General features: G+C 44.3%; 2 protein-coding genes across 4 annotated transcripts in view; one reads left to right on the top strand and one right to left on the bottom strand.

Moving 5' to 3' along the window:
• Window positions 1–7,395: 7,395 nt before the first annotated feature.
• COA4 (cytochrome c oxidase assembly factor 4 homolog) lies at window positions 7,396–11,952 on the bottom strand. Of its 3 annotated transcripts, none has more exons than XM_017885280.1 (2): window positions 11,724–11,952; window positions 7,396–8,126 (listed from the first exon to the last, which is right to left on the bottom strand). In XM_017885280.1, exon 2 carries the CDS (start codon window positions 8,108–8,110, stop codon window positions 7,847–7,849), a length of 264 nt encoding a protein of 87 aa, XP_017740769.1. In that variant the 5' UTR covers window positions 8,111–8,126; window positions 11,724–11,952; the 3' UTR covers window positions 7,396–7,846. The 3 variants fall into 3 exon arrangements, with proteins under 3 accessions (XP_017740769.1, XP_017740770.1, XP_017740771.1); XM_017885281.1 differs by lacking the exon at window positions 11,724–11,952 and adding an exon at window positions 11,435–11,683; XM_017885282.1 differs by lacking the exon at window positions 11,724–11,952 and adding an exon at window positions 11,449–11,683.
• The window catches only part of PAAF1 (proteasomal ATPase associated factor 1), a 46,811-nt gene continuing 43,534 nt past the window's right edge, over window positions 11,896–15,172 (top strand). Inside the window, 2 exon segments of the mRNA XM_017885279.1 lie at window positions 11,896–12,037; window positions 13,741–13,781. Of these exon segments, the coding sequence (XP_017740768.1) occupies window positions 11,991–12,037; window positions 13,741–13,781 (88 nt within the window). The 5' untranslated portion in view covers window positions 11,896–11,990.

Raw genomic sequence — 15,172 nt, 5'->3', positions numbered from 1 at the left:
AAAAAAAAAAAAAAAAAAAAAAAAAAAAAAAAAAGAGATTCTATTTTCTCTTTGCCTGATGCTTTAGCACAGAAGCATGTTCCCCTTCCATATTTCTCCAGCTAGAGTGAATTCATCCTTTAAAGCAATCTGGCATGGTGTCCTGTAGTGAAGCAGAGGATCATAACATAAGTAAACTCTCTATGGGTGGAAGTTGGAGAGAAGGACATTTTGGCTTTGTACATGAAAAAACTCTCCAGATAGAAACAGATTCTGCCCATAAGTGAAATAAAATGCTTTGTGGGGGTAATAAGTGACTTATAAGTGTTCAGGTAGATGTTACATAACTGCTAATTAAGTTACTCTGGATTGAGTTTAAGCAAAGACTTGAAAGTTGATCTTGGTCAGGTGTCAGCAAACTACTGCCCATGAACCAAATCCTACCCACTGCCTGTTTGTGTTTTTTTTTTTAAATAATATATTGAGGTGAAATTCATATATACAAAATTAAACTTTTTTTTTTTTTTAAACGGAGTCTGGCTGTGTCACCCAGGCTGGAGTGCAGTGGTGCGATCTTGGCTCACTGCAACCTCCGCCTCCTGGGTCCAAGCAATTCTCCTGCCTCAGCCTCCCAAGTAGCTGGGACTACAGGCGCCCGCCAACACGCCCAGCTTTTTTTATTTTTTTGAGATGAAGTCTTGCTCTTGTTGCCCAGGCTGGAGTGCAATGGCGCGATCTCGACTCACTGCAACCTCTGCCTCCTGTGTTCAAGCAATTCTTCTGCCTCAGCCTCCCGAATAGCTGGGATTACAGGTGCCTGCCACCACGCCTGGCTAATTTTTGTATTTTTAGTAGAGATGGGGTTTTACCATGTTGGCCAGGGTGGCCTTGAACTCCTGACCTCAGGCGATCCGCCCACCTCAGCCTCCCAGAACGCTGGGATTATAGGCATGAGCTGCTGCCGCACCTGGCCTTAAACATTTTAAACTTGAGTAATTCAGTAGCATTTATTTAGTACATTCACAATGTTGTGCAGTCACCAGCTCTATCTAGTTCCAAAACCCCTCCGTTTTTTTAAAATAAAGGTTTATTGGATCAGAGCCATGCTTAATCACTTACATACTGTCTCTGGTTGCTTTAATGCTACAATGGCAGAGTTGGGTAGCTGCATGTGTATTGCCTCTGTATCATATGGGCAATGGGCAGTGTCACATGTCTTCCATTTGGAAACCTGGAAAAAATAGCAGTCTTTTCCAGTTGCTCAGTTGTTATCAATATGTGGAAGCAGGAATCAGGATTTCATAAATTGACAAGATACTGGAGCTTAAGGACTTTAGGATCCAGCCAACCTAATTGTCTCTTTTAGCTAGTACAGGTTAGGAGCCCATAGAGGGCAATTCTTTGCCCAAGGTCATGGGATATGTCACTGGCAGAGGGGCAGCAGGATTCAAATCTCTTGATTCCTAATCTGTCTTTTTCTTTCACATCACTCAGGGATGAGTCAGGCTTCTTACACAGGAGGCAGCTGGATTCTGTCACCTTGGAGCTCTAGTGTCACTGACCTAGTTGATGATTTATGCTCTCACCAGAGTCAGAGAGCTTTTGTTGCTCATGGTTAGTTTGCCCTGAGACAAATGGAAGTTACTTTTAATGCCTTATCCTGGTCAGAGGGACTGGAGATATTCTGATTGCCAGAACCTCAGGGTTACAAAACAACTACGAGCTTTGACTCTTCTGGAGGGAGGTCCAGAAGGAAATGGATGTTCTTATGATCACATGGCAGTAAAACCACATGGAATACAAGTCTTCTGGCTCCAGGTTGAAAATGCCTTCCCTTCCCTCCCTGAGACAACCTGCTAAAGGAAAAGAGGCAAACAAACCTGGGTTGTGCCTGGCTTCCACATTTATTCATTTTGAAGCTGAGTTATTCTAGCCTCATTGAACTTCAGATTTCTGATCGGAAGAATGAGCATAATCCCTTTTTAGGGATTTGAGATGGAGATAATATATATAATGAACTAGTAATGCTCAGTAAATGTTATATTTCCTTCCCTTCTAAAACTTCTTTGGCATACTTTTTTAAAAGATTTTGTTCATTGAGGTATAATTTATATATAGTGACATACAGATCTTGAACATATATTTGATCAATTTTGAAAATACATCTACCTACCCATGAAACCCATACTTGTATCAAGATAAAGAACACGTCCATCACCCCAAAAAGTTCCCTCATAATCTTCTTCCCCCAAGATGGAGTCTTGCTCTGTCGCCCAGGCTGGAGTGCAGTGGCACAATCTCGGTTCACTGCAACCTCTGCCTCTTGGGTTCAAGCAGTTCTCCTGCCTCAGCCTCCCAAGTAGCTGGGATTACAGGCATATGCCACCACACCCGGCAAATTTTTGTATTTTTAGTAGAGACAGGGTTTCGCCATATTGGCCAGCCTGGTCTCGAACTGGCTGGTCTCGAACTCCTGACCTCATGATCCGCCTGCCTCAGCCTCCCAAAGTGTTGGGATTACAGGTGTGAGTGACCGCATATGGCCATCTTTCACGTTTTCTCCAAGAAGTAACCACTAACCTCGTTTCTACTGCCATAGATTAGTTTTGCCTATCTAGTACTACATATAAATGAAATACACAGTATGTATTCTTTTCTGTCTGACTTCATCCGTTTAGCATGTTTTATCCCTTGTGTTACATGTATCAGTAGTTCATTCCTTCAGCATACTTTTAGTTTTGAATATCCTAGTTGGGGTTAAATTATTCCTAGTAGTGCCATGAAGTCACAAGGGGTAGGCAGGAGAAAAGAAGGAATGTCAGTGGATTGAGAATCAGAATAGGTGGGTTCTAATCCTGGCTCTATCAATACATAACCTTGGGGATAAACTATTTTGGTCTTCATTTTACAAATGTGTTAACTGGTCCAGGGAGAGAAAGAGACTTGTCTAAGGTCACCTAATTAGCCAGTGGCAGAGCCAAGGATGGTTTAAGGTCACACAATTCCTGGTTGAGTGCACATTACTGAGACTTTTAAAAAAGGATTTTTATGTAGATCACTTGTTTTTTTTTTTTTTTGAGACAGAGTTTTGCTTTTATCACCTAGGCTGGAGTGCAATGGTGCAATCTCAGCTCACTGCAACCTCTGCCTCCCAGGTTCAATCGATTCTCCTGCCTCAGCCTCCCGAGTAGTTGGGATTACAGGCACCCGCCACTACACCCAGCTAATTTTTGTATTTTTAGTAGAGACTGGGTTTCACCATGTTGGCCGGGCTGGTCTTGAACTCCTGACCTCAGGTGATCCACCCACCTTGGCCTCCCAAAATGCTGGGATTACAGGTGTGAGCCACCACACCCGGCCAGATCACTAACTTTCAAGGATAGGATGCCTGGGTAAAATGGGCAGTTTTCCTAGTTGAGGCCAGCAGATTCCTCAGCTTCATGTTTTCGTCCCTTTCCTCTGGCTGAGGATGACTTGTTCCTCCACTACGGAAGCCTGGAAATGGCCAGCTGTGGATTCTGAAAAGGTATGTTTTAGACACATTCAAACAAATCTAAGTATTTTGGTCACTCAGATACTAGCAATGCTGAGGCCCTTGGGTCCCCTCTGTTTCTAGTGTACTTAAGGAAAGCTTTCTGAGCCTGTATTGGGTGTGCCTAGAACTAATCCTGATGAAGAGACACGGCATACAGAGGTAGCCAATGTGTCTTGTGCTTGTTTAATCTATACTTTGATCTCTTTGTGAATTTTTGTTTTCATGTGTCTGATCTTCCTGCAATCTGAAATGATTCATTTGACTATAATAATCCCCCTGGAATAACTTTCATTCTCAGACATTTCAGCTCATTTTAGAAAATCAGCTCACCATTGAGTGTCTAGATCTGAAGAATGAAAACCCTTCAAAAGATAGCTGCTGACAGGGAAGAATCCCTGCTACCTCCTCTGCTTGCTTTAAGTCCTTGCTGAGCGAGAAGACAGCCCCAGCATTTTCTACAGGAAAACATAAGGATTCAATCTGGACTTGCTTCAGTTCTCTTTGGGTTTCTGAAGTCAGCAGCTCAAGGACTTAGTCTGGCAACTCTATGGAGAGAGGGTGGGAGGAGTATCTTCTTAGTCATGTAGTAAAATGCATTGCAGTGCACCTTTGTACCGAGCACAAGGCCAAGTCCCCAGCCAAGAACCTTGAAAGGAAGAGCTAAACCATGAGTCTGCCCTAGGCCTAGCCAAGAGAGGCATCAAGTGAAGAGGTCTCTCCACTCGTCCCTGGCACCAAGTCTAAGCAGAGGCAACCCAAAGCTGCCAGAGTTAGATCCTATAGGGACAGGTATGAACCACCTTAAAGTCCAGCTCCTAGACTGTGGGCTGCAAAGCTGAGACTAAAGAAAAACATACCAATCTATATCACTGTGGGCAACTTGCACTAATTAATTGCAAAAAGTTAATTTCCTTTTTGCAAAGTGCTGACAAAAGCAAAGTAATATTTACACAGTCAGTGTGGTTACTCACTACTGTGTGTTAAGCACTGCACTGGGCACCAGATGCTTGTGAGAGTAGAGTAGAAAACAGCCTAGGCTTTAGAGCAAGACACGCTTGGGAGTCTGATCCCCAGTCTGAGCTTTATTTCCTCATCTAAAAGAGAGCACCATGTTCAGAGGATTAGAAATTAGATTAGATAATGTAACTCAGGACAGTCACTAGCACACTTAGTAGTGATGATGGTAATAGCAAATGTTCACTGAAACTTACTATGTGCCAGATGCTGTTCCTAGGCTAAACCAATATTTAACTCAATCTTTCAACAATCCTATGAGGAAGGCCTATATTAGTTTTGAGGCTTGTGAAAAAGGTACTATATTTGCATTTTTACACAGGTAAAAACAGATCCTGAGATGTTAAGTAACTTGTCCAAAGTTACAAAGCTAGTAAGTGGCATAACTAGGATGTGAAGGCAGCACATCATTGGGATTGAGAGCAGGCTCTGGAACCAGACTGTCTGAGTTAAATGCCCAACAAATTTCAACACTTTTTTTTATTAGCTACATATGTTTCGTTCCCTCATTTATTTGGCTTATGACATAAGAATTATCCCCATTTACCTGAGGGAACAGGCTTAGATGGCAAGAGTCCTCTTTGCCTGATCAAATACATTCTGTGATCCACCCCGTGCTAACTCCCTATTAGAGCCAGTGTCCTCCAAAACATGCTTGCTCCACTTAGCTGGTTTGGAAGCCATCCTTCCTGCTAAAGAGGCCTTTTATGCTTCTCTCTGTTGCTATCACCCCCTCCTCCATAGCCTACTATTTTTACTCACACAAAATATACACATTCCTGTTGTAAAAGATTTGAATACACAAACAGAGTCCTTACTGATGGAAATTGACATTAGGACCATTTACTAGTATAAACAATGCTGCAATGAACCTAATAGTATATATGTCTTATAAAAATACATTTCTGGCCAGGCACAAGGGCTCATACCTGTAATCCCAACACTTTGAGAGGCTGAGGTGGGAGGATCACTTGAGCCCAGGAGTTTGAGACTAGCCTGGGCAACATATCGAGACCTCATCTCTACCAAAAACAAAAACGAAATTTCTCTGATTATCCATGATGTAGAGCATATTTACAGTTTGCTATGTTTTGTGGCTTGTTCACTTTTTTTTTTGAGATGGAGTCTCGCTCTGTCACCCAGGCTGGAGTGCGGTGGCAGGATCTCAGCTCACTGTAACCTCTGCTGCCTCCCGGGTTCAAGCAATTCTCCTGCCTCAGCCTCCCAAGTAGCTGGGATTACAGGCACATGCCTGGCTAATTTTTTTGTTTTTAGTAGAGACAGGATTTCACCATGTTGGCCAGGCTGGTCTCAAACTCCTCATCTCAAGTGATCCACCCAGTTCTGCCTCCCAAAGTGTTGGGATTACAGGCATGAGCCACTGCACCTGCCTTATTTGTTCACTCTTCTATCCAACTATGTGCTTCTTAGTGGCTTCCAGGTACTTTTTATTCTGGATGGTAATCTTTTCTGTTATAATTTACAAATAGGTAATGTCTACTTCATCTTTATTATTTATTTATTGAGACAGTCTCACTCCATCACCTAGGCTGGAATGCAGTGGTGCAATCTTGGCTCACTGCCATCTCCACCTCCCAGGTTCAAGTGATTCTCCTGCCTCAGACTCCCAAGTAGCTGGGATTACACTCAGCATGCACCACCATGCCTGGCTAATTTTTTTGTATTTTTAGCAGAGATGGGGTTTTGCCATGTTGGCCAGGCTGGTCTTGAACTCCTGACCTCAAGTGAGCCACCATGCCTGCCCTATTTCATCTTTAAAAGTTCAACTCAACTCATCCCTTCTCTTCTTTGAGATTCTTGCTGAAAACTCCAGTGCACACTGCTTGTTTTCTCTGATGAATCAGCACGGAGCACACACACATAGCAATTTGTCTTTATAATTTGCCTCATTATCCCCTTCAGCCAGAAATAGGATTGTTCTTTAAACTCCTATATTCTCCCCTTTTCTCTTTACTTCTTCCCCAGATACTGGCATGAAGGCTCAAAGCAAATTTTAAGGCCTACTATACCTCAGACTTGGGCTTCTAGTAGATAGATCCTGAAGAAATATTTGTTACTGTCTGGGTGTAGTGGCTCACGCCTGTAATCCCAGCACTTTGGGAGGCTGAGGAGGGTGCATCACTTGAGGTCAGGAGTTCGAGACCAGCCTGGCCAACATGGTGAAACCCTGTTCCCTACTAAAAATACAAAAATTAGCCGGGTGTAGTACTGCTTGCCTGTAGTCCCAGCTACCTGGGAGGCTGAAGCAGGGGGATCACTTGAATTTGGGAGGCAGAGGTTGCAGTCAGCCGAGACTGCGCTATTGCACTCCAGCCTGGGTGACAGAGCAAGACTCCATCTCAAAAAAAAAAAAAAAAAAAAAAAAAAAAAAGAATAGAATGGAAGAATAGTTCTGTTGAAGAAAAATGAGAATTGATATGCAACTGTTTTGAATGGGAAAACACAACCTACTAAAAGGGGGAGTTATTCAGCTCCAGCAAATTGTTAAGAGGGAATAAAAATCAATGTTAACAGCTTTTCCACTTTTCAAAAGCTGAAAATCTGTATTTTAGTGTTAAATATACTTTAAAAATGTTAGCCCAACTTTGTGTGTTTGTTGGGTTGGGAGCAGGTTAAAGCCAGACTCGGTATCTGTTAATTCAACAGAATCTAGTATTTAATAGGTACTCAATATTTGAATAATTAGCTGGGTGTGGTGATGCACACACCTGTGGTTCCAGCTACTTGAGAGGCTGAGGTGGGAGGATGGCCTGAGCCCACTGAGGATGCAGTGAGCCCCGATTGCACCACTGCACTCCAGCCTGGGCAACAGAGACCCCGTCTCAAAAAAACAAAACAAAAACATATTTGAATAAAAAGTTTCCCCATTTGCTTTCTTCCTTCCACTAAACTGATTGAAACATCCAGAACAAGTGATGAAAGAGAAAGGCACTAATCAGGTAACCAATTTACCATTAGATTGTGAATTTAATTTAAAATAAAATGTCCCTAAAATCATCTCAGTACTTGGCACACTGACCCAAGATGTGGGGTGGGGGAGCATCCCTTATCACATTCTTTGTTTTCCTGGCAAATACTGGTGGAACAAGACAGCTGAGGATGTGTGAGATCTGACCATGAACATATGACAGCTGTTTGTGCCAGTCACGTCCAAACCCATGGCTCTCAACTCCAGATCCAAAAACTATCCCCAGGTTTTATACCTCCCACACCCAGCATTTAGGATTTCTTCCTCTATAATCTTGCTGGGTGCTGATCTTGGCAGGGCCATCTACTGGGGATAGGTGGTTTGAGGTCTCAGTGGTGGGCACTGGCTTGTTCTTTCCTCCTCTGCAGCTCCTCTCGCCGCCTCGACTGCTGTTCACTCATGCAATCCTTGAACGCCTGCACCTGTGGCTGGCATTGCCGCCAGTCCTGGTGCTGGGCCATGCACTCCTGCACTGCAAAGTGGGAGGCAGCACAGCCAGAGCGGGAGATCAGCTGGTCCAGCGGGTCCTCCTCCTCATCCTCCTTCTTCACCCGTTGGGTCCAGGTATGGCCTTGAGGGGCTGAGGTTGACATCCTGGGGACGGGGAGTCTATAGAACATTAACAGAGACAAGGTTAGAGTGGGGATATAATATGTAAGGTTCCTAGATTATAAATAGCACTGACCAGACTGCACCGTTTAGCCTGTTTATGTCTCCCGTGGGAGACTAAACTTGCAGACAGATGCTTGTTTTTTTTTTTTTAGGGTGTCTTGCTTTGTTGCCCAGGCTCACTGTAGCCTCCATCTTTAGGGATCAAGCAATCCTTCCGCCTCAGTCCCTCCCCAGCCAGAGTAGTTGGGACTACAGGTGTGCACCACCACACTCAGCTAATTGTTTTGATTTTTTGATAGAGACAAGGTTTTTCCATGTTGCTCAGCATGGTCTCAAACCCCTGGGCTCAAGCGATCCTCCTGCCTTGGCCTCCTGAAGTGCTGAGATTACAGGTGTGAGCCAACTGTGCCCAGATGATGTTTGTCTTGATTTACCTTTGTGCCTCCAGCACTAGGCCTGGCCGAGAGCAGGCCTGCAAAGTGGTTTGAACTGAATAAGATAAACCATGTGAGAATGCTTGACATAACATTCAATAAGTTCAATGGATTTTGCTACTGGAATATTAATTAGGTTAAATGTCATCTTTTAGATAAGCTATCTCTGATCTACCTAAAAAGAACTAAACTTTCAGCTAGGTACGATGGCTCACACCTGTAATCCTAGCATTTTGGGAGGCTGAGGCAGGAAGATCCCTTGAGCCCAGGAGTTTGAGACCAGCCTGGGTTATGGCAAGACCTCATCTCTACAAAAAAATTTTAAGGCCGGGCGCGGTGGCTTAAGCCTGTAATCCCGGCACTTTGGGAGGCCGAGACGGGCGGATCACGAGGTCGGGAGATCGAGACCATCCTGGCTAACATGGTGAAACCCCGTCTCTACTAAAAAATACAAAAAACTAGCCGGGCGCGGTGGCAGGCGCCTGTAGTCCCAGCTACTCAGGAGGCTGAGGCAGGAGAATGGCATAAACCCGGGAGGAGGAGCTTGCAGTGAGCTGAGATCCGGCCACTGCACTCCAGCCTGGGCGACAGAGCGAGACTCCGTCTCAAAAAAAAAAAAAAAAAAAAAAAATTTTAAAATGACTGGGTACAGTGGCTCACGCCTGTAATCCCAGCACTTTGGGAGACAGAGGTGGTTGGATTACCTAAGGTCGGGAGATCAAGACCAGCCTGACCAACATGGAGAAAGCCCGTCTCTACTAAAAATACAAAATTAGCCAGGCGTGGTGACGTATGCCTGTAATCCCAGCTACTCAGGAGGCTGAGGCAGGAGAATCATTTGAACCCGGGAGGCGGAGGTTGTGGGGAGCCGAGATCACACCACTCCACTCCAGCCTGGGCAACAAGAGCGAAACTCTGAGGCCTCAAAAAAAAAAAAAAAAAAAAAAAAAAAGAAAGAAAAAAAATTTAAAAATTAGCTGGGCATGGTGGCACACACTTGTAGTCCCAGGTTCTCAAGAGGCTGAAGAGGGAGAATCCCTTGAGCCCCGGAGTTCAAAGGCTGCAGTGAGCTATGATGCTGCCACTATACTCCAGCTTAGGTGACATAGTAAGACCCTGTTTCAAATAAATAAATAACCTTTCTTCTTTTATCCTACTAGCCTTATTCTATGCTGAAGAACAAAGTTTAAAAAGTGAAAGAGGCTGGATGTGGTGGGTCACACCTGTAATCCCAACACTTTGGGAGGCCAAGGCGAATGGAGCACGAGGTCAGAAGTTCAAGACCAGTCTGGCCAAGATGGTGAAACCCCATCTCTACTAAAAATATAAAAATTAGGCGGGCACGATGGCAGGTGCCTGTAATCCCAGCTACTTGGGAGGCTGAAGCAGGAGAATCACTTTAATCCAGGGGACAGAGGTTGCAGTGAGCCAAAGATTGCACCACTGCACTCCAGCCTGGGCGACAGAGTGAGACTCCGTCTCCAAAACAAACAAAAAAACAAAGTGAAAGGGTGCCCAAATATCAGTAGGTTTTGACACATGGGAAGGACAGAAAGAGTTCAGTGTGGCTGTAGCATACAGCATGCAGAATCCTGGCCTCTGCATCCATAAGGTGAGATGGCTTTGTAAACTATACAAAAATGTGAGATGTATTTATTTGCCCAAACTGTCATGCCCATCTGCATCAGAACACTCAGCAGAAAGCAGCATACAGAAGGAACTTAAGGTCTGAAGAGAAATGACTTCAGCCTTTGCAAAAATTTCACCATGATGGGCTGTAAAGAACTAGAAGGACTCCTTATTGCCTTTACTGTGTCTCTCATTCACTCAACCAATGATTAAGTACCTATCATGTACCAGGCACTATGCTAGTGTTGAGGATTCAAGAGTGTCTAAGTCAGTTAAGTTCCTGGCTTCATGGAGTTTACAACCTAGACAAGGAGACAGGGCAGTTTACTATGCAGTGTACAGATAGCGAAGACTGGGACCACAGTGGAGGGATACCTAATCCAGACAAGGGCAGGAATAGGCAGGGAAGGCTTCCTAGAGGAAGTGATTTCCAAGCTGAAACTTGACATATGGAACAAAAGTTAGCCAGAGATGGGAAAACTATTTTTGGTCAATGGAAGAGCAGGTGGTTGAGATAGGATCTGATACATGAGGGAAAAAAAAAAAGTTCAGTGATGGGAAAATAGAGTATCAGAACAAGACAATATTAAACTGGTGGGCTTTGTAGGACATAGTAGGGAATTTAAGACTTTTTATTCTGAGGGCAATGGGGAAGTCACAAGAGGGAGTTAGGCACTTTACACAACTCATTTGCCTTGAAGGCAGTATAACTTAAGCAGGAGGGGGAAAATGGGCTTTGAAACAGACTCGGACCTAGCTTTGTCACTGCCTCATCATTTGATAACCTCTCTGGAAACACAGAGATGAAGCTGGGTGCCATGGCTCACGCCTGTAATCCCAGCACTTTGGGAGACTGAGGCGGGAGGATAGTTTGCGCCCAGCCTGGGAAACACTGATCATGCCACTGCATTCCAGCCTAGGTGACAGCGGGAGACCCTGTCTCAAAAAAAAAAAAAAGTTTGTAAGGAGGCTAGTACGTCTAAAGAGTTCAATAAATGATAGTTTTCTCTTCCTAAACAGGCCAGCAGCAAATAATTTAGAGAAAACAGTGGAATGGAAAGTGCTTTGGATCCTAAACCAAGAGATCCGTATTCGAATCCCAGCACTACGCCTTACTATGTAAACTTTTTCATTTTAGTTTCCCCATTAATAATACTTAATTCGCACAATAGAATGAAGATTAACGAATGAAAAGTGCTTGGGCTACGATAGGACTCTAGGACTCAGTAAATGCTACCGTACTCTCCTCTCACCACCTTCTGGCTTCAGTCTCCGGAGTAAAATGAGGACGACCCCTGCTCAGAGATCAGGGTAGGCTAGATGGTTGGCAGCTGGATCGTGGAGGCGGGCCTAAACTAGGAAGTCATGGAAAGGATCTTAAAGCAGAAAAATGCTGGCAGCCACAAGGCCTGAAGCGCCTCAGGGGTATCGCGGACTTTGAACTTTGAGGACGCACGTGCGCGCGCGGCCGCTAATCGCTGCACCTTTGGGCCCGCAACGCCTTCTGAAGAACGCGGTACGCGATGCTCACCGAATAGGTGGGAGAAGAGGGCCCGAACGCACGCTCCTACGCGGCGGCTTGAGCTTCGCAGGCGGTTGGGGGTCCTCTGTCCATCCTTCCAGGAACCAGCCCCTCGTGGGGAGGGCGCACACGGAAGGGGCGGGGAAATGTGAAAAAGGCACGTTTTCATTGGTGACCACTTGATGTTGAGCCCACCCTCTGTTCTCGCCGCACCCTTCTCGGGGACCCACTTCCGGGAAGGGGCGGAAGAGGTGGGCTGGTGGAGGCGGGGTCGAGATGGCGGCGCCTTTGAGGATTCAGAGCGACTGGGCGCAAGCCCTAAGGTGAATCCAGGCCCGGAACAGAGTCAGAGGAGGAGGGTAGTGGATATTGCTTTTGCGTCAAGGAGAGCCATGCCTGGTCCAGGATATCAATAGAGGTTACTTCATCAGTTGTTGAGGGATATGGAGGGAACAGGGTCCGGAAAAAGAAGTATCAAACCCGTATGGTCATTCTCTGAAAAGCTATCACCAGGCCAAGGGAGCACATGAGTTGTGTGATCCCCGCGTCAGAATTAATATCAGTGAGTTGGAGAAAGACAGGGATACTGGAAGGCAGGAAGGCTCTTGGCCAAGCAGTCATTTAGCAAATACTGATTAGTCGTCAGTTATTTCCAGAAGTCCCTGAACTCACCACCACTTTCTGTATGTGATGGAACCTTTGTATTCTCCTAGGCCCCTAATGCTATATTGGGCATACTGGACGATACTATTAAGGAAACTAACACTATGTCCAGGCCCCGTATTGGATGCTTGGTGGAGCTCAGATGTATACTCTAAATATGATGGTTCCTGCTCTTAAGAAGCTGATATCCAGGCCGGGTGCGGTGGCTCATGCCTGTAATCCCAGCACTTTGGAAAACTGAGATTGGTGGATCATTTGAGGTTAGAAGTTCAAGACCAGCCTGACCAACATGGTGAAACCCTGTCTCTACTAAAAATACAGAAATTAGCCGGGTGTGGTAGTGGGCGCCTATAATCCCAGCTACTCGGGAGGCTGAGGCAGGAGAATCGGTTGAACCCAGGAGGTGGAGGTTGCAGTGAGCTGAGATTGCACCACTGCACTCCAGCCTGGGTGACAGAGCGATACTCATCTCAAAAAAAAAGAAAAGCTGAAATCTTAAGTAGGAATGCACAGCAAACTATTCATTCATATAACATTTATTGATCTTATACTGTGCCGGTTGTTTCTCTAGGAATCAGGATGGATATAGCAGTGCCATATTTGTCAACTGCTACTGCTAATAAGGGTTTTTCAAATTGAAACAATGGTGAAGATGAATGAAACAGCCTTCTGCATTTAAGAAATTTTCACCTTACTAAGTTTATACCTTACTTAGGTGGGCTAAAATACAGACTAGTTGCTAGTACACAGAATGTGATAAGTAGTAAAGAACAATAACATGAAGTGCCACTAGGTACCTATGAGAAAGTACAGCACCAGAATCAGAAGGCTTAACTTGCCCAAGATCATGCATCTCGTCAAATGATAGAGGGTTGCTGTCAACCTAGATCTTTCTGTCTTAAAAGCATAGACCCTTTCCATTATACCCTAAAAGTGCTAGGGTGAAGAGATCAGGATTTGGATGATTGGGCAGGTGCTGAAATAATAAAAGGAATCTTGTTTGGTTATTGTGAGAGTTAATGATTGTATATGGAAAGTGCTTAGCACAGGGCTTGGTTTACAATAATCCTGATAAATATCTAATTAGATAACCTTGATTTTTCAAAGTGAGCTCACTGTTGATGGATGAGCATTAATTTAACCAACAGATATCTATTCATTAAATAGTTAATCCACAAATATTTCTTGAACAAATAAAGTTTGTCTGTCTTAGAATGATCTATACCTGATAAGAGGTTGAACTAGCTCATGTCTAAGTACTGTGACCAAACTGGAGGTTACATGACCTTCTTTCTTCCCTTGTAACTATGGGATCCTGTTCAACTTTGGGTGAGCCTAATTAAGCTTTTGTCTTTCTTCATAGGAAGGATGAAGGGGAGGCCTGGCTGAGCTGTCATCCCTCAGGTAATACCCTATATGCTGTCACTTTAAAGAAGAAGGATTATTACCCTTAAAAGAAAGCTTCCTATTTTCTCCTGGCCCAGCCTCCTTACATAATACTCATAGTCTGCAAATATGCTTGACCAGTCAGTACTGTATGGCTAACACCCCAACTCCTCCATTCCAAGGGAAGGCCTTCAGATTGATTTTCCATTTGAAAGCCACAGACTTATTCATGGAGACATTGTTGATGCATCTTAATTAATCACTTACCTTGTGCTGTTCTATTCTAAGCACTTCTGCGGCTTTAACTGGGACCTTCTTGATGATAATTTCTAGATCTATAGCTCCAGCCCTGACTTCTCCATGTTCAAACAGAGATTGATCAGTTGTTTGCTGGAGATTTCTGCTTAAAGGTCTCACTGTCACCTTAAGTTACTTGACTTACTGAAGTCCAAAACCAAGCTGAGTACATTTGTTGTCAAGTGAGTTCTCTTTCTTGATTTTCTCATTTCTTAAGTTACCATCATTTTTCTAGGCACCAGAGTGAAAAACCTAGTTACTTGACCCTGCCATATCCAGGAAGCTCCCAAGTCTTACCAGTTTTTCTTTTGAACAACACTCTTATTTCATTCACAGGATTCTTTTCAAATTGGTAACCAATGTGGTACCATTCTAAAACAAATCAACCTTCCTTCTAAATTCTGTGAGAAAGTTTTGTTTTGCTGATTATTTTTCATTTCAAATGCTGCTGATATATTGTATTTCTATGAGAAATAAAGTTTTAGCCAGGCACAGTGGCTCACACTTATAATCCTAGCACTTTGGGAAGCTGAGGCAGGAGGATCACTTGAGCCCAGGAGTTCGAGACCAGCCTGGGAAACAAAGTGAGACCCCCCATCTCTATAAAAAATAATAATAAAAAAAATAGGCATAGTGGCATGCTTGTATAGTCCCAGCTACTTGGTAGGCTGAAATAGGAGGATCTCTTGAGCCCAGGAGGTTGAGGCTGCAGTGAGTTACGATTGAACCATTGCACTCTTGCCAGAGTGACAGAGTGAGACCCCATCATTTAAAAAAAAAAAAAGATTATTGTTTATATCAGTGGAATAAAGGACTGACTTTATTGTGTTGTGACTTGCCAGTCATCTTAAAGGCCAGATGTGGTGGCTCACACCTGTCATCCACCATTCTGGGAGGCCAAGGTGGAGGATTGCTTGAGACCAGCATGGGGAACATAGGGAGACCTCGTGTCTACAGCAAATAAAACTAGCTGGGCATGGTGTTGGGTGTCTGTAGTCCCAGCTGCTCAAGAGGCAGAGGTGGGAGGATTGCTCAAGTCCAGCAAGTCAAGGCTGCAGTGAGCTGTGATCATGCTACTGGATCTCCTACCCTGGATCAGGGTAGCCGTGATC

The sequence above is a fragment of the Rhinopithecus bieti genome, unplaced genomic scaffold (genome assembly GCF_001698545.2).
Source record: "Rhinopithecus bieti isolate Rb0 unplaced genomic scaffold, ASM169854v2 scaffold_14549, whole genome shotgun sequence".
NCBI lineage: Eukaryota > Metazoa > Chordata > Mammalia > Primates > Cercopithecidae > Rhinopithecus > Rhinopithecus bieti.
This window is presented reverse-complemented; position numbering and strand designations above follow the sequence as displayed.